Below are 19,886 nucleotides of genomic sequence, written 5' to 3'. Positions count from 1 at the left end.
AAAACAATTTGCCACAATTTTTTTAAAAAATCAATAAAGATAAAAAACAAAAAAACAAAACAAAATAAAAAATGTGGCTTAATCCTATTCCCACCTGCAATGAGAATCTCACATTCTTTGAAAGATGTGACTTGTTGAAGAATAAAACAATAAACATGTCTTTAATATTTAAAATTATATCATGAAAAATGATTTTTCCCCCGAAAAATCATTCCTCGAATCCCCCGAAAAATGAAGAGGGGGAAGGCGAAGGGGAAGGCGAGAGAGAGGGGGAAGGCGAAGGGGAAGGCGAGAGAGAGAGAGGGAGAAAGAGAGGAGAGGAGAGAGGGAGAGAAGAGAGAAGACGAGAGGAGAAGAGAAAGAGGAGGGGAAGAGGGAATGGAGAGAGAGAGAGAGAGAGGCCCCTCCGCCTCCGCCGATCGTCGCAGATCGCCCGGCCGATCGTCGCAGCTCGGCCTTTGCCTCCGTCGTCGATCACCGCACCTCCACCTCTGGTTGATGGCCCCTCCAGTTCTTCTTCTTCCTTCTCCCCTAGTTGATGGCCCTCCAGTTCTTCTTGTTCTTCTTCTTCTTCCTTCTTCTTTTCTGATTTTCTTCTTCTGAAAAAAAAAAAAAAAAAATCAAAACGACGAAACGACGTCGTTTTGATTTCGGGGGGATTCGGGGAAGGACAGATTCGAGCTACCAATCACTTCTGTTATATCATATTGCTATTTGAATTGTATTAACATAAAGAAAAAAATAAATAAAATAAAACCATTTCTAACCAGTAATGGGATTCATAGAGTAATAAAATTTCCACATAACCTGAGTCTATAGAAAGTCCACCAAGCAAATGAGAGACAGTAAAATTGTATAGAACATAAATTTTTTCTTTCTTTCTTATATACAAATTCAGCTTGTGCTAGAACTCTGCTCAACAAATATCAGTTACAACTCAGAAGTGTAATGGACACCAGTTCCTAACCGAGCAGGTCGTTCCAACATAAGATTTAAATTGCATTATAAGGTATTGTCAGCATAAACATTTCAACATAAGATTTAAATTGCATATAAATTGCATTATAAGGCATTGTCAGCATTAACATCTATGACCGACCGCGTTGCTGCAGTAGGGCACTTATGTCATGCTCCCTCTTCTACTATTCAAACCATCAGAATGCTTTTGGTCATAGACCGGGGGGTTTAAGTAGCGGAACCAACCCAAATATTCGTTCTACATCCAGTGGAATACCCACAACACGGCTAACTATTTCTGGTGTTGATGTCTTGCTTTTCCAGGTGTTGAACCATGGTCCACCTCCAACTTCTACTGCTGCCATGTTACTTGTAACATCCAATATAATCTACATGTTTAAAAAATAAAATAAAATAAAAAATCAACGCATTGCACATTTAGGAACAAGATTCATAAAATGTATAATGTAATGAACTGCTAAGGTTCAATGATAGATTTGTTTTGCATGCAAAAAAAACAATCCTCAATTTTATTGAAAAAATAATGAGGACGATCATGAGTTGCCTTCCAGACACGGAGAAATAATGTGACTGCACTATCTTAACCATGCACATGTTGAGAATAACCTTGATAGAATTCAAGAAAAAAACAAAATGTAAAATCGCACTAGTTTGTCAGGAATCAAATCTGAGCAAATCTAAGGAAATCTTTGATCATTGTCAAATGAAACAGAGACACAATAACATATTGTTATCGTTTAAATAGTCCGAATAAAAATGAAATGAAGTTCTATGAGCAATGTGAACTCTGCCATAAATTGCAGCAGTTCCTCTTCATTTTAATGAAGCCCTAAATTTCACAAGGGAAAATTGTGAAAAGTGGATAGATCAAAAAAGTGCAAAAGTAGCAGTGAACTTCCGAAGCATTCATCGTTTTATTGCTTGCTTAGCAATGCATGTGTTTTTTTTATTATTATTATTTTTTTTTTTATGCTATAATATTGACAGACAGATTCAAATATGAAAGAACAAAGTAGACTTCTCATATTTACACCTGTTTTTTCTTTTCTTTCTTCTTTTTCCTGCTGCTAAAATTTTGAATGGAGGACCTACAGATACTAAAGATTTTCACAAAAGTCTGGGTCCTTACAGTTAAAACCCAATTGAGTAAAAGTCGTGCCAGTCCCAAGGGGTGGTTTAGGATGATCTAAATAAGTGCACTTTTTGACTTTTTATGAAATATGGGTTGGGTTTGAAGTGGTGCAGTAGAGAGGTGATGTGACTTAAATAGGATAATGACTTTTTAACTTTTAGGCTTTTTTAGGACACCCCAAACAAGGCCTAAATTTGTTCGGAGACAATAATTAAACTACTTTATGTTATATGTATACATAATGAATACAAACTACACCTGCAGAGTATTGGGCTGAAAAAGCTGAATCACTACCCTAGTTAAGATGAGAATAACATTGGGTTGGAGTTCAATAGTTTGAGTGGAAACGACTTGATATTTCTTCTCCAACTTACGAACAGACGAACACTAAAGTATGAGAAACGAAACACACCTTTCCCTCACTGCCATTGTATGTCCGTTCCCACAATTTCAGTCTTAAGTCACCAAAACAAGTATCTTTGCAAGCTGGAGCGAGGCCAGCTTCTGAGGTGGGAGCTCGCAAAGTTGTACCTGGATCCTTAGTTGTTGCCTCCAGTTCTACCTGCGGAGAAAATATTTGAATTTCATTTTTCTGGAGATAACTACAGCACATTTTCAAGATATTGCATAAGATCATCTTGACACTTGGCCAGATGAAGGGAAACTGACCAACATTTGAGGTCACCGATTTTGCTTCCAAAGAAAGTTTTGTCATACAAGGATACCACTAGTAGATAGAACAGACAAAAACAAACCTAATAGATACACAATTACCTTATGTGTTTCATTCTCTGCAGACACACACCAGTGACCCCATGGAGCAATTTCAAAATCAACAACTCCATTCCATGGCACAAATTCATAGAAAATTCCTTCATAGTGAATGCCAATCTGCATAAGTATGTAATCATCACTAGTCATTCACTACCTAAAGGATAATTGCGTAGTTCCTACAAGGAAGGACCTGAAAACAGAATATACAATTTTACAATGACCAGAAAGTTAGATTTATCTCCAGATATTAGCTTCAACTATGCTGTTTTCGTATGGGAAACCAAATGGTGCTATGTGCATTAAACATAACACTATTTAGCACTGAGAAAGGTGTTAGATCAACACCAGTACCCAAAGCTTTAGATGTAAGGAAATGAGCCACACAATGCATATCAAGCTCTCCAACACCCTCCGTCACGCCCAACCATGTCTTGCACATGGAAATGCAATCATCCAAACATAGAAAGAAACATAATGCAGAAACAAATACAGATGGAGAGACTTGAACCCAAGACTTCCCCCAACATGAGCTCTAATACCATGTTAAATCACTAGTCCCCAAAACCTAAGTTTTTAAGAAAGTGGCCAAAAAATACATATCAAGCTCCCCAACAAAAGGAATCCCAAAACTATGATGTAATTAAATAACAATATTTAGTGAGAATAATATGTAGATGAAGCAGGAGAAAATTAATTTTGGGCTGAAAGACAAGGAGTCCTTCAGTGTCTAAAGCATTAGAGCTAACCAAAGAAATGCACCAACTTAAGTCAATCTGAGGTTTTTTTTTTTTTTTAAACAAACAAACAAACCATAACTTGTCTTACTGCTGAAGAAGAGTACTATAACACCAGCAGTCCATTACAAAGAAAAATGCAAAGAAGGAAATGTACACAAAGCAAATGCAATAAAGCTTGACATTCATATTTGCTTATACATTAGGAGAATTCTGTTAAAGAAATCCTGTTTTGTCCCAAGTCAAAAGGTGCACATATACATATAGATACACCCAGAAACACAAACATTGTATACTTTCATCCTTTCTTCCTACATTTGCAATATATCTTTCTCCTTAAATTTATTTTCATCTGAAGAAATTTTTTTTTTGACAGATACATAATAGAAGCAAAAATAAGGAAAGAAGAGAAAAAGTGATGCAGGAACTCTACAGAAAATTACCATTGCAGCATTTTCAAATGTCTCTGTAACTCCAGGAAGTTGCCTCAATCCACCTCCTGCAGTCAAAGCAACCTCTCCACTTGCACCTTCAAAGACATTACATTGAACCTATAGAGAGAGAGAGAGAGAGAGAGAGAGAGAGAGAGAGAGAGAGAGAAATGTCCTTACAAAGATGTAGCACTAGAAAAAGTTACAATGGCTTGGAAAACCATAATGTCCACTTTGGTAGACCAGAATGCAGTCCATAGCCAAAATTGAAATCTAGATGTATTCTTCATAGTTTTTTTGCATCTAGCAGACAAGCATTCCCTTTCATTTTCTTAGTTTCAGAAATAATTTATGTATTACAAAGTAGGGGAAGAAAACCACCCATATGAATAGCCAAATTATCTAGGATCTCGATACAAAAGCAGAAACCTAGGCCAAAAGAGTCTTTAATTTCATTTTTATGGACCCGCACACCTTAATTATCTATTGCCTTTCTTCAATCAGTACTAGTAAAATGAAATTGAAGAACCCCAACAAACTTAAAAAACCATCGAGAAAAACAAGATGAACTTTTTACAGCAAGCAGAAGCCTAGGCCAAAAGGGTCTTCTAATTTCATTTTTATGGACCGGCACACCTTAATTATATATTGCCTTTCTTCAAGCAGTACAAGTAAAATGAAATTGATGAAACCCAACAAACCTAAAAAACCATCAAGAAAAACAAGATGAAATTTTATTACAGCAAGATTCCTAGGAAGGGAGAATCATTTACCCAAAACCACTTTCTTGGGAAGGCTCCACCCCAATTTTTTTCTGAATATGAAGGGGCATTTTGGAACTCAAACCTTTCACCACCCCACTCTATCCAACCTGGAACAAAAATTTAGCACCTAAGGATATGTTGTCTGAAATACATATACAAGTATTAGAAAAGACATTTCTAATTTTCAGCACATGGCATATAAAGCAAAGGATAAAAGATGATATGACCCAGAAGAAAATGTCTTCATTATTAGCTTTTTTGAGGCACCAATTTACTAAACTACTGTTGGGATATTTGATAGAGAAATTATTTAAACTAATGGCAAGCATAAGCAAAGTAAAACACCAATTGTGATCAACATTTTCCAAAAAAATATGACTTAAAGGGAGGCCAAAGTTTTAATGATTCTTTGCTAGTGTAACCATCCCAAGTATTTCTACCACCTAACTCAACAAGCCTTAATCTGTATTACTTCGGTCAGCCACATGGATCTATTCTTCCATATGGCTCGCTTCAAAAAATTCAAAGCCATATTTTGGTCAAAAGAAGTTAATGTTGTCCTTTCTCATTACCTCAACCCAACCAACCTCCCTATTGTTCTATCTCCGATTCATAACTAGAGCATGGAGCCGATAATAGAGACAGATATATAGAAAGTGTGAAGTGAAGGATCTTTCTAGGTAGCCAGTCTTTACTTAACTCAGCCCAAGCAATGCCCAAAGACTCCAACGCCTTTCTTGGTTGGACCAACCCAACCGACGATTTCCGTCTTCCTGAATTGGAAGAGCAAGAACAAGTCTAATCTTCCTCTCATAGTTTTCACACCATAGAGTTGGATAAACTCACTCCACGTAGCATGTAGGCCAAACCATCTCAAACCAATGCCTGATATTCTATGTTGTGTAATTGACAGTGAAAATCCATGAAAACATAAAAACAAAAAACATGATTTTTAAATGGTTCATCACCCACCATTGGGCAACATTCACATGCCAAAATAATTAACACTAGTAGGGCTGTGCAAAAAATGGCCCAATCTACACCGACCTGAGATAGACAACACAAAAAAAATTCAAAAAGTCTGTCAGTAATGACCAGTAATATTCTCAGGCATCATATGTCCAACGATATTTCCACGCAATATATAGTTCCAAATTTCAAATTAAAACATGTTCCTTGTTATGTTAGGACTAGGGAGTTAAAAGAGTACATTGCGAATGTTTCCAGGTGACAATAAGTCCACAGTTTGAGTTGTTTCTACCATTGCACCCCAATTATACAGTATTCAGATAGAGCTTTTGCTCCTGAGAATGGAATTCCCAAGATTTTGCAATAAACAGTCAAGGTGCAGTAATACTTCTAAATGCAGAGTGAGTTAGAATAATAAACTTGAACACTGAGTCACTATTGCATTCACATCCAAGAAAAAAGGTGAATAGGATAGCACACTTCACAGAATAGCACTTAATAGCAAGACATGGAGCAATCCAAGTAGTAGCATAAATTGGGAATAAGACAGAAATTAACAAATTACCTGTTGAAAGTCCTCCAGCCATGCATATTTGCCAATGAGGTTCAAATACAGGAAAGGCAGCAAGCCAGCCAGCTGTGGACTTCTGTTTAGACGCAACATTGCCCCATCCATAAAGAGGGCGGGTACTGTACTCCCAGCGTGCAGTTTTTACAATATCCACATAATCTGTCCTGTCATTGTAAGGTATGTCAGTCAAACAGTCAAATTTTAACTGATCAAATTAAGTCGGACTGGCATGATAATGTGCAGACTGGCATGGTATGTCTCAAACAAATTACAACTAGGGTTGGTTCTGTGCTGGGGAAAAGATGACATTTTATTTATCATGCATGGATTTTGAAATTTTTGCAGAGAGACTCATCCTATACAAACCTGCCTTCTCAAACAATATAACATCAACAACTACCATGAACGATGAAATTAACATATTATAATCTAGTTTTACTAAAAAAAATCTTGGAAAAAGAGAGATAAGGGAAAATTCACACCAATATCATGATGAGGCTGACCCACAAATTTTAACAGAAGAATCGAAAATAAACCCAAATAAGACAGATGGGCAAAAAAGTTAATGCCCCTTTCAATACAAACAGCGCAGATCTACACAATTTTTTTGGGGAGTTCATGAAACAATACATTTCATAATATTTTGGTAGAAATCTTCATAACACTTATAGTGGGACCTCCAAACTCTAGACATATATTACAAAAAGGCCTCGACAAGAAAGAACATATTTAATTTGGTCCCCACAACACTACTGTCCTTGTTGCCTTGAACGAAGAGATATTTGGATTAGGGCAAACTTCACTTTACCTCCTTCTAGTTTGGGCCATGTGCGGATTACCCCCTATCATTTGGAAATAACCACATAACCCCCATGTGGTTTGTGGACTAAGAGCACACACTTCTGTTAACAGAACATGTAAATTGACCTTTATACCTTCATCTTCTTCATCTCTTCTCTTCTAAATTAAACCTATCTATATATATATATATATATATCTTCTTCCATGGTTGCCAACTGTGACAAATTCAACTTCTGCAATCAGCACCCAAGTGGCACACACATGATTGCAAACCTTACCCATTCTATTTTTACTTCCATTTTGTGATTTGCATCTGTTGTGTGTGTATATATATATATATATGAGACCACTATTATTTAATTGCAAGGGATGAGGTGCCATTGCTATCGAGTTAAGATAGATTTTAAGAATATCATTTAATTTCTATGTAATTACAAATCCTCTATCTTTTCACCTGTCTTAAAATTCAAATTTTTACCATTAAAATTCAGACTTTTCACTTGCTTCTGTTAGTGTTTCATAAAACCCAGTTTAACTAATCTTTGCTAATATATATGTGTGTGTGTGTGTGTGTGTGTGTGTGTGTGAGTATATATATGCATAATTGCAATCGGTTTAACACCCATTTTAACCCATAATAGCTATATATATGTGCATAATTATTATCATAATTAAATTAGAATTACTTTTATAAAGTAGAGAGAGAAACAGAAGTGGGGGAAGATGGGTTTCCATGGAAGCAAACAAAGGCAACAAATCACATTCAAAGATGTGAGGCCATTTTACAACCATCATGTGTATTTATATGAGCTAAATGTTTATTGTGATGTTTTCTAGGAAGTATAGGAGGTGTTGATCGCTGTGTAGAAATGGAGTAGATAGAGATATAGTAGAGAGAGAAAAAATAATGGCATTTTTTTATATATTTGAAGCTGTGAAAGGGATATTTTCGTTTTCAAAATGAACCTACTCTCCACATAGGCGAGTGGTTCTCACATTCCATTATGTTAGACAAAAAAGCTAAAAGTGCACTTTATTTCCAAATGATAGGGGGGTAATCCACACATGGACCAAACCACAATGGGGTAAAGTGAAGTTTGCCCTTTGGATTATTGAAATACTTGAAACCAAATCAACACTATTGAATTTATTAAAAATCTACCCCCTGAACTAGGTCCAATTTCCACTTTACACCTTGAATTTTATAATGCCAACGCAGTCCCTAAGCTTTAATGAGGGTCAACTTAACTACAACATTTAACAAGAGTATTGTACATTCATAAATTGTTTCGAGTATTTTTTTTGCAATAAAAACCTAATATTTTTGCTTCCAAAACAAGTTTTAATTCCACAACAAAACCACTATTGCCAAACACCTTTACCTTGCTGGTGGTACGAACATAAATTAGTTAATCTCCACCACTTTTTCCAGTTACCGTCTGTAACATAACACTAACATCCATCAACACCATCAACACCCAAATCTGTGAAAGTACCAACTTCTCACGTATACCTGTAGGCTGTAGCAACATCACCTCCAATAGTGTCACCTTCATATCTCCAACCCCCATTATTAACAAATATGAAATCATCAATTCATAGTCATGTTACATGTATAACAGCCTCCTTCCAATAAGAGAAGCTATCATACAGGCCTATTAGTGCACAGATAGAGAATCAGAAGAACATTAAAAAACAAAACCAATTGAAAAACATATATAAAACAAAAGACATCAAAAACAAGAAATCTACTCCTCTCATTTCTACACTCACTCAGTACCATTTTTATTACCCGTAGTAATGCATATTTGAGCAGTGAATTGCTGATTTCAAATGAAGTTTCTTTCTTTTCATCGTAAAATGAGCAAATGTATTAACCCCAAGAGGTTGGCATGGTGGCAAGACCTTGGGTTTTGAGGGTGTGCTCCCTCCAAGGTTCAGGGATCGAAACCTCTTAGGTGCAAATAATTTCTTGAGGTTACCGTGGTGCACTTGCGGGAAACTCCTTACCAAGAGCTTGTGCACCCCTAGGGATTAGTCGGGTTTTGATCCGGATACCCCAGTGCCAATCAAAAAAAAAAAAAGAAAAAGAAAAAGAAAAAGTGCAAATGTATTGACTTCTAATTAATGGGAAGAACAGGTTCAACTCAATCTCCAACCTATCCAATGAAATGTTGGGATAGTATGGGTCCTAATAAATACTGATCACTGACCACTCAACCAAATTTTGGAGTAAAGGTATTTTAGTTGAGGAGGAGACGGCAATCTCTATGCTCAGTAGCTTTCTGATCATAGTAAAAAACTGCAACAGCCGTGGACGTAAAGCCCTAGTTTTGGGGTGAACCACATAAAACGATGTCTAGGAAGGGTGAGATGTACACCATACTATATGTAAAATAGCACCTAAAGTGGTGTGGTGACCATTCCCTGCTAGCTAGCACTAGTGCCAGCATACACTCACACTCACACCTCATGCTGAAAGATCAATCCAACACAACTCTAAATCCTCTAAAAAAAATATTGTCGAAATTTTCAAAACTAAGATTATAATCGGGCACAGCACAAGAAGCAGCAGAGGAATTCTGGCCAGCAGGGAATGAATTAAGATTATAGGATTAGTATGAAAATTAGGTTTACAATTATAGGGTCAAATATTTGAATTTTGGGATAGTTTTTGGGCTTTTCAGTAGCTGGCTGTGGCTGCAAATATTAATAACAGTGCTGGAAATTAAATTAAAAAAAAATATGAAGGGGGGCTAGAAAAAATTATCAATCCTATGTATGCATCAGCCATACTAGATCCTAGGTTCACAAGTTTGTTGACTATCAATAGTCCCTGAACAAAGAGGAGAATTCAGCTAGTATAAAGAAGCTCTTGTACCATGTCACAGTCCAGAAATTAAATGAAGACAAAAGTCTTTGAGACCAATGAAGCTCTAATAATCATGATCATATCACATATGTAATGAAGAAGAGATGGAGAATCATACATAATCCATGTCAGCAAAAATTAAGATATCATACGGGTTTATTTATTGATTAGTATCTTAACAAATTATACTAAAGAAGATTAAATGAAGGCAATAATCATTAAGATCAATGAAACTCTAATAATCATGGACATATCAGATATGTAATGAAGAAGAGATGGAGAATCATACATAGCATAATCCTTGTCAGCAAAGATTAAGATGTCACAAGGGTTTTCAATTATTCATCAGTATCTTAACAAATTATACTAGAGACTGAATAATTGATTGTGAGAACCCAAAAGAATGTTATATGTGGAGCAGAGAAGCTCCAGTACAATATTTAGGAGGACTAAATTGAGTGGTCCTGAAGAAGAAAACAAGAAGACAGAGAACCAAAAAGTGATGAATACAAGTTTTAAATCCAAATCTCCTTTAAAGAAAAATGAACAAACTACACTCAACAAATAAAAACTGGAAAGTCGTAAATCCTATCCAAATAAATTGGAAGTTAAAAAATTCTTTCTGTACGTGATCATGAAGCTTGTTTATCTATTACTCATATACATATTGCAATAAATTGATATTATGTTCTAGTCAAGATGCAAAACTATTATATGATTTAAGCAGCAATAAAATACATGATTCAAAATATCTCCAACAAGTAACCAAAGAGAGACACACCTCCCATCATCACGAATGAAACCTTGATGCCAAAGTGGGGTAACTTGGAAACCTTCCATCACCCTTTGATTAAACTCCTGTACAAGACATGGATTGGAAAGAAAATACAATAAATATTAGTTAGTATGATCTGCATCATACAATCATGAACTACCATTAAATATAATCTCCATCTTGGTGTTTAATAACATTATGAGATATTAACCACATTTGCATGAAGAAAAAGACCATGAAGAGAGAAAAATATAGAAAATAAATGTCTAAATCCAATAGTAAGGTCATACAAGTATTCAAAGTGTGAAGAATATCTTACCTTTTCAAGTTATAAGCTAATACTTACAGAAGTGGAAATCATTTCAGAAACCACAAAAAATATATCAATGCAATCCATTCAACCAACCAATAACAGTTTGAAGTAACCATTGCACAACCGTAGTTAGCATTCAAAAGCTATTACTGTCATGCAATAGATATCCATACAGGTTTAGACATCAAATAAAACTATTTCTATAGTTTCTAATACAATACCTTGGAAAACCATAGTTGCACGAAATGGGGATGGGGAAGGGGGGGTGAATATATTTTACACATTAAAAATATATAAATATTTTCTAACAACTATTTTTCTTGCTTAGTTGTAATATATGTGTTAAAATATGAATAAATATTAGAGATTGATGTCAATTGCAAATTGTCTCCATTAAGTATAAATAAATATAATAATGCAAATAGAAAGTATTAGAATAAGCATTAGTTGTTTTTCTTTTGTTTCTTTGAGATTTGTATGTTTGAGAGATTCTATTTCAAGTGGGAATCAGTTCCCTCCTCAACAGAAGTGAGTTTCTTACGAATTTCTTATTTAGGAGAGCATAATCATATTTTTTAGTAAGAAACATCATCCAAGTAGGAGTTTCCTAGCGATTTAAAATTATGTCAAGTGTGAGAGAAATTAATACATAGGCATGACAAAAACTAATGATAGTAAATTGGAAATGAGATGTAAGAATTTATGTATTATTGATTAATGTATTCATATTTATTACAATGATTCATGATTCCTATATATAGAAGAGGGTGAGTGTGTAGTAGGTAAGGAGTAGGTGAAGTGGAGGTGGTAGTGGTGTAGTGGGTTAGGTTTAGTGGAGTAGGTGAGGTGGTAGTGGTGTAGTGGGTTAGGTTTAGTGGAGTAGGTTTAAGTGGAGGTGGTAGGTGATAGGTTTTAACAGCCCCCGCAAACTCAAGGGGGATAGAAACTAGCCAACTTGAGTTTGGAGAGAGTAACAAAACAAGAAAATAGACGAATACATAAAAGAAAAGAGGATAGGAGACACTGTATGGTCGTGTCAGACCGATGGTGAAGACACTGTATGGTGGTGTCATAACGTTGTAGAGGACACTGGATGGTTGTGTCAGACCGATGTAGAAGACAGTTTATGGGGTCATGTCGGACCGTTGTAGCAGACAATGTTGTGATAGTTGTTGTGACAGTTTACGGAGTCTTGCTGGACCCTTGTAGAAACTAATCGAAATCAATGTCGGGACAGTTTACAGAGTCTTGTCGGACCCATGAAGGAGCTAACCGGAATCAATGTCGGGACAGTTTACAGAGTCTTGTCGGACCCTTGAAGGAGCTAACCGGAATCAATGTCGGGACAGTTTACAGAGTCTTGTCGGACCCTTAAAAAATACACTGTATGATGGTGTATATAGGCTGCCCAAATATATATATATATGGATATATATAGTGAGCCCTCAAAAGTCGCGCCCTCAAAAGGCGCGCCCACTTCATCAAAAGGCGTGCCGGACAGAAAGCGTCGAGCCATCAAAAGGTGAGCCGGAGACGCGGCAAGGCACGTGAGCGACAGAGTGGCGTGTCTGCCTCGGCTATTTAACCAAGGTTGAGGCGAAGGCTGTGCAAACCAGTCTGAAACCGCCGAAAAATCCTTTGAAAAAACTCTTCCGTTTCTGAGAAAGAGATTCTGGAACACTCTGTTGCCATTCTGTAACCAACCTTTCTCTGAAACACTCAGCAACCCATAACATGGCCTCGTCTTCCCGTTCAGCTACCCAGAATATGGCCTCTTCGTCCCGTGGTCTGCTCACGCTTTTTCCCGACATCAACGAGTCAACAAGAGAGATAACTGGTGCGGTGGCACTGGAAACTCAACCAAGCGCCCCGGAGTTTGCTCCGTTGAACTTTCCTATGCGGTCTGTGGAGCAAAGAATGGCAGTGCAGTCGGATGTGGAGGCCAATCAGTATACATTGAAGTCATGTGTGGAAACCATGACTGCGGTTACAAATTTGTCGAACCGGCTGCAGAGTAGGACAAATGAGGTGCAGCAGTTAAACGCCCAACTGGCTCTGCTCCAACGCATGTATAAGGATGCGCGAGCAGAGATAAGTGTGCTAAAGGCGGAAAACAAGGAGCTGAAGCGGAAGGCCACCGTGATGTTCCGATTTGAAGGGCCGCCATATGCTGCAGTGGAGGAGCAGGGAGTAGTGATCATGCCCAGTGGAGTGGGAAACACGGAGGCAACACTGTCAAGGGCCGTCCAAGACGGAGGCAAGAAGAAGAGACCGGCGGCAGAGTAGGTCGGTGGGTGGCCGTCTGCAGAAAAGAAAACAAATCTTTTGGTGTTGTGTTTTGGTTTGTTGGTTTTTTTTTTTTTTTTTTTTTTGTGTAAAATTGTGATCGGGGTTGATCCCTGAGATGAATAAAATATGGTTTGGTGTGCAAAGCTATATGGTATGAATGGAATTTGAAAAAGATTAAAAATAATGTGAAAGCAAAATAAAGAAAGAAATAATAAGAAGAAAGTTGAAATCAAAACGGCAATGGTGTTTTTTTTTTTTTTTTTTTTTTTGGTTTAATAATAATAATAATAATAATATATGGATAGATAGAAAAGAAAAGAGAAGAGAAAAAAGAAAAGAAATTGAATTCAATGTATATATATGTATATGTTTACATATTAAAATATAGATAGAATATATGATGATGAGATGTTGAGTGGAAAAAATGATAAATTATTTTAAGAGATAGTGGGTGATAAGAAAAAGAGGGAATAAATAGAAGGTTTTTTTTTTTTTTTTTTTTTTTAATAAAAGATAAAAAGTGGGACGGTGGAAGATTATTATATGATGAGTGGTGTAAACGGGGAGTGTTTGGGTAATATCAAACAATAAAAAGAGATATAGATATATATATAAAATAAAGAAAGTGGGGGAGAGATGGAAAAGTATGGGTAGAGAGAGAGAAAGTGTGAGGTTGGAGGAGAGAGAAAGAGGGTGGCGTGAGGGACATGCCCATGTGGGGCAATTGCTTTAGCAGCAGTGTCTGTTCCAACATTAATTGTCTCATGGACAACCTTTTTAGACCTCTCAATAGCTTGATCAGTCTCATCCATCATCTGATTCCCATTATCTATTAGCTGTTGATTTGGCAGAGATGGGCTTGTTGTCCGCAGAAAACGAAGAGGCCAGTGTACATGCCGTCGGTGGTGACGAAGAGTTCCTGCTGGTGCGTGAATCGGAAGGGGTGGCGGAAAGTGACGCGAGCCAGAGGCGCACCACGACCGGGGTCGTGGATGATCTCGGTGATCACGCCCTTCAGGTAGCCGTTGTGCACGCCGAAGTCGAGGCTGCGGAACCGAGCCGAACCCGTGCAGTGGTGGGTGTGGGACTTGAATACGGAACCAGCACCCTTACGTTGAGCTCGGAGCCAGCGATAGAACAGCCACAGCCGGAGGAGAAGAAGCCGGCACCGGAGAAGGCTGCAGCGGCGGCGGCGGCGGGATCAACGAGATCCGATGTGCCGGCGGGACACGTGGCGATCTGCGTGGGGAGGAGTAACAAGAGGTTTGTGGTGCGCGCGACGTACCTGAACCATCCTACCTTCAAGAACCTCTTGGTTCAAGCCGAGGAAGAGTACGGGTTTACCAACCAAGGACCCTTGGTTCTACCTTGCGATGAGTCGGTCTTCGAAGAGATCCTCCGAGTCGTGTCCCTGTCTGACTCGGCCAACTCGGGTCGGTTTGTTAATCTCGACGATTTCCAACGATGTTGCGACGTGGGTCGTAGGAGTAATCTTGATGGTTTGGGTGAATCTGGACCGTTGATTCACGGGTTGGGTGATGAATCAGTTTGTTGAGGAAGGAGAGAGAGAATTAGAAAATGTGGGTTTGTCCGGCGGACGGCCAAGGCGAGGCTGCCGCCCGCCGGTGAAGCGGAATCCCTAAGTTCTTAACCTTGCTCTGATACCATGTAACAATTTATGTATTATTGATTAATGTATTCATATTTATTACAATGATTCATGATTCCTATATATAGAAGAGGGTGAGTGTGTAGTAGGTAAGGAGTAGGTGAAGTGGAGGTGGTAGTGGTGTAGTGGGTTAGGTTTAGTGGAGTAGGTGAGGTGGTAGTGGTGTAGTGGGTTAGGTTTAGTGGAGTAGGTTTAAGTGGAGGTGGTAGGTGATAGGTTTTAACATGAGAGATTGGAAAATAGGTGTGAGAAACTTCATGAATGTTAATAATGAAAAAATTATCCATATTCCACATCTTTTTTATAAAAAAGAGGGAGGGGGGACACGTGGCTTGGTGGCTCAACTTTGATGGTTACCTGGATGCAAACACCATGTGCATTCTCACATGTGGCCCTTCAGAGTTGGATGTGAACACTATGCTTTATTTGTTTCTCTTGTTATTTACTTATTATTATTCATTACTATTACTCTTAGCTTTTTATTGTTTAGTATTATTTATTTGTTCTTTTCCTATTATCATTTTTTGGCCAAGTGAATTTTCCTAGAGCTTTATTCTAGTTCCATTTTATTTATTATCTTTTATCATGTCTCCTACAGGAAGAACGCCTTAATCCCTTTTACTACTTTGATAACTAATTCCATGTAAACCGGATTTTAAAAATTCACCCTTGCAATGTCTGTACTTCAATTGTGCATAATACTGTGATAAAAATAAGGTATCCACAACTATTTATCATCTACATGTTCAATCTTTACTTCTCCATTATTTCTACTTCTATTGTCATTAAAATTACATTCCATATATTCAATTTTATTTCTATTAATTTTAAATCCTTTTGACTCAATTGCTTCTCTCCAAATTTGTAATTTAGTGTTGTTTCCTTACTTAGTTTCATCCACTAATGCCATCTGTGAACAGCATACACCATAGGGCATCATCCTAAATGTGTTTAGTTATCTCATCCATAGCGAAGGCAAAAACAATGTCATCTATGAACAACATACATCATAGGGCATCATCCTAAATGTGTTTGGTTACTTCATCCATAACTTAGGCAAATAGGTAAGGACTCATAACTGACCCTTGATACAACCCTACAATGATTGAAAATTCACCGGGGTCTCTTGCAGGTGATCTAATCATAATCAGAACTCCATCATATATGTCTTTTACAGCATCAATATACCATTTGGTCACAACTTGATAAAGTTCAAAACCCATGATTAAAGGAAACAAATACAAAAATTTACTCATAATCACATAATTCAATAAATTATGTACAAATCAGTTATATTTGAAAGACAATGTTTTAGAGAAAATCCAAGCGAAAAAAAAAAAATCAACATTTACATAGAAAGGAGATGATCCAAAGAAAGAAAACAACCTTAGGTGGAACCTCCTTATTTGGAGGCTTCTTGCCATTTTGAGCTATAAAAGTATTTCCCAGTGTCAGCTCATGCCTACCTATGCATCGACAAATTCTGGATGAGACAATCAATTATGATAAATCAAAATTCTAAAAGCATTAGATAAAAAATGGAACCAAGATAAATATGTGATTTTCCACAATAAAGCATGAAACTTCTCTTTCCACTGAAAAGAAGGGAGCTGAAGCAATCTGATTATATAAACACATGTAAGCCTTCACAAAAATAGCAATCAAGTTTTTCATTAAAAAAATCCCATGTCAACACTTCTGATAGTGAAATAATAATGAGATGATTGCACCAATATTTTAATAAATAAATACTCTAACCAGCATTCAGGCAAAGAAGGGGACAGATTGCAGTTACTAAATCACAAAGAAAATATACCAAAGAAAAGTCAATTATGCCTAAAGTGAATGGTTCTACTAATAAGGAACCATTATGAAGTTTTTCTGTTCCATTGAGAAACGAAAACAATAAGTCAAAATCTTAAGGCAATAAAAACTTACTTCCCCAGAAGTTACAAGATTCTTCAGTGTATTGACAAATATACTTGTCATATGCACCAAGTATTTGAGCCCCAACTCCTGTAAATCGAGGTCCATGCTGTGCCTCTTCCAATCTTGTCAATTTTTTACGGAATGCTGGATTCTCCACAGAATACATAAAGCAGAAGCTCTGCCTCCGTTCTGGTATTGACACCTTGAAGTACCAACCCTCAAAAAATTTCCGGGTACTTCCATCAAAATGATACCTGATTCAAGAACCCAATCACATATCAGAGTATGAAATATTGCACAGCTTTTCCCTTTCTTTCATTTTCTTTAACCTAAAAAAGAAAAACAGAACACTCAACAAAACATTTCCTCATATTTTCTCTCATCTTATCAGCAACCAGAAATAGAATAAGAAAATTTTAAATATTATTTTCACTTGCTATTTTTTCAATTTTTTTCCCAGCAACCATGCAAGGCATAAATGAATTTATAATGCAATTTTTCGGTTCTTTCCCTTCTCTCCAGAGCAACCAAATAGGATATAAGTCGGAACAATTAGGGCCAGCCCTAAGCATAAGCCGGCATAGCAGCCGTTTGGGGGCCCCTATTTTTTAGGGCCGGCACTAAGCATAAGCCGGCAAAGCAGCCATTTAGGGGACCCAATTTTGACTCAAATCATAGGGCCCACACTTAGGTCCAGCCCATATACTAAGCTCAAGAACAAAATTATTTTTATTAACCCTCAATCAAATGAAATGCCCCAGCTAAAGTCCAAAATTCAAAGGCTGATTTTATCACCCGCCTATATGTATATACAACAAACTTATTTTGCACCCACCACACACAATTTCTACCTTAAGTCCCCAAGAGACCCCTTCTCATTTTTTACGCCTCTTTTTCATATCTCTCTTTGAAGCTCTCTGTCATCGCCAACCCCCATCACCAACAACCACCACAATTGACGATTAATGACTAAAGAACTATCTTCATTAATAACTAAAAGTCCATACAAAAGCAAGAGTTGATTTAAATTTGCAATTTTTAGTTTTATTTTATTTGATTTTTTAAAATATATATACATATTATTGAGATATGGTTAGTTGTAAATTAAACTTGCACTATTTGCTAAACCCATTGACTAAAAACCATCGGAATTACTCCACACCTAGTCCCATATTAGGAGTTCGCTTGGGAACCTAAAAAGCTCAAGGCGCCCCTAAGAACATTATAGGCAATCCGTGCTTCAAATGTATCAAGACATTCACGCGTCATTCAATAACATTTACAACTTACCAATTTTTTTTACATACAACATTAAACATATTTATGTTTATTTTTGGTAAAAGCATATATAAAAATAGTTTCACCATAAATAAAAACATATGTTTGATATGCACGTGTTTTAAAAACTTACTTTTAAAAACAAGTGAGAGGGGTGGCCGGAAATGGTTGTCAGCCACCAAGGGTGGTGGCTAAAAGTCTAACAGACGGTGGACAGAGGTAATTGCCAGTGGGAGGTTGTTGGCTCATGGGAGATGGTGGCCAAATGTGATGGGCAGCACTGCAATAGTGGTGATAACAAATGGATGGTAGAGGGAGGAATGAGTGAAATTTTGTTTTCTAAAGGAAGGAAACTGACTTCATTTTTTTTTACAAGAATTTAGTAAATTTTGTTAGATAAAATTTTCCATATAGACCAATTTCTTACCATTAGACAAAAAGGTAGTAGGCCCACATTTTGTAAACTATATAACATTTTCCATATAGACCAATTTCTTACCATTAGACATAAAGGTAGTAGGCCCACATTTTGTAAACTATATAACATTTTCCATTTTGTAAACTATTTACAATTTTTTGAAAACACATATAGACCCTAACAGGGACGGATGGAGGATTATCACTATAGGGGTGCAAAAGTATGCTAGTGGTGCAAACCCCAATAATTTTAAATTATTTTCAATATACTAGTACAATGCAATCGCTCCCATCCGCACACCCCCTCAATCCATCATTGGACCCTAAACCATCTTTTTTTTGTAGTTTTCAAAAAAAAAAATTTAATTTAAACAGTGAAAACTGAAAATTGTAAACAATGTTACAAAATGAACCCTCAATGTGAATACATACATACAGAAATCATGAATACAAAAACTTCACTCAATAAATCTAGAAATAAACAACTTACTAGCAATCAAAATTGATAACGACAACAGTTGTAAATTAAAACAGCACTTGATTATCGAATTACCCGCTGTGCGGAGTCCGGAGATCGCGATTGGGAGGCGTAGGCACATAAACGGGAGTGACAGACTCCGTCTTTTCGACCGTCGATGAACCAAGAGATTCAGACTGAGAAACAGCGGAGGCTGGTGCATTTGATCGACACCGTAGCTTCTTCGGAGTCCTAAACCATCGTTGCTTGAAAGATTGAGCAGGTTTGAGACTCTCTACTCGATTTACAGCTCTGGAATCAAGAAATGGAGTAGGAAGCCCCAAACGTGGAGACCTGTTGCAAAGTGAATAAACGTTCGCTTCCATTGAAATTTCAAGAATTTGGAGAGAGAGAGAGAGAGAGAGAGAGAGAATTCAGGACTCCAAACAAGAGGTGGCGGGGGTTCGGAGGAACGAAGTGAAAGGTAGGTGGTGTGACACGATTCTCTCTCCTCCTCTGCAATATCAATAACGTAGATTTGTTGCGGTCGGGCTATATTAAAATAATCAGAAATTAAGGCCTGGCTAGTTAATAAAAATAAAATAAATTAAAATAATTAATATGATAAAATATTATACTTAATTTATAATTAATTTTTTATTTTTTTATAATTATCAAATTAATTATAATAAAAAATTAATTATCATCTCAAACACGATTTCTTTAATCAGAT

General features: G+C 36.9%; 2 protein-coding genes across 2 annotated transcripts; one reads left to right on the top strand and one right to left on the bottom strand.

Annotated features, from left to right (window-relative positions):
* Positions 1-851: 851 nt before the first annotated feature.
* On the bottom strand, positions 852-19,721 carry VTE1 (tocopherol cyclase, chloroplast / vitamin E deficient 1 (VTE1) / sucrose export defective 1 (SXD1)). Its single transcript, XM_028239519.2, has 10 exons — positions 19,250-19,721; positions 17,011-17,255; positions 16,459-16,538; positions 10,808-10,884; positions 6,348-6,517; positions 4,823-4,920; positions 4,062-4,169; positions 2,885-3,001; positions 2,523-2,672; positions 852-1,346 (listed from the first exon to the last, which is right to left on the bottom strand). The coding sequence occupies exons 1-10, from the start codon at positions 19,537-19,539 to the stop codon at positions 1,170-1,172; spliced, it is 1,512 nt and encodes a 503-aa protein (XP_028095320.1). The 5' UTR covers positions 19,540-19,721; the 3' UTR covers positions 852-1,169.
* LOC145802135 (uncharacterized) lies at positions 13,894-15,535 on the top strand. Its single transcript, XM_082894790.1, has one exon. The coding sequence runs from the start codon at positions 14,257-14,259 to the stop codon at positions 14,956-14,958; it is 702 nt and encodes a 233-aa protein (XP_082750916.1). The 5' UTR covers positions 13,894-14,256; the 3' UTR covers positions 14,959-15,535.
* Positions 19,722-19,886: the final 165 nt, after the last annotated feature.

The sequence above is a fragment of the Camellia sinensis genome, chromosome 11, assembly GCF_055761805.1.
Source record: "Camellia sinensis isolate YWXY chromosome 11, ASM5576180v1, whole genome shotgun sequence".
Classification (NCBI taxonomy): domain Eukaryota; kingdom Viridiplantae; phylum Streptophyta; class Magnoliopsida; order Ericales; family Theaceae; genus Camellia; species Camellia sinensis.
The sequence above is the reverse complement of the archived record's forward strand: the minus strand, read 5'-3'. Positions and strand labels throughout refer to the sequence as shown.

Excerpts from the sequence above, each read along its gene's own strand:
- LOC145802135 (XM_082894790.1), top strand. The coding sequence starts at position 14,257 with ATGGGCTTGTTGTCCGCAGAAAACGAAGAGGCCAGTGTACATGCCGTC.
- VTE1 (XM_028239519.2), bottom strand. The coding sequence starts at position 19,539 with ATGGAAGCGAACGTTTATTCACTTTGCAACAGGTCTCCACGTTTGGGG. Across the intron at positions 17,256-19,249 it reads CTCCGGACTCCGCACAGCGG|GTATCATTTTGATGGAAGTA; the intron begins GTAATTCGATAA and ends TTCTTGAATCAG. Across the intron at positions 2,673-2,884 it reads CAGAGAATGAAACACATAAG|GTAGAACTGGAGGCAACAAC; the intron begins GTAATTGTGTAT and ends TTTTCTCCGCAG.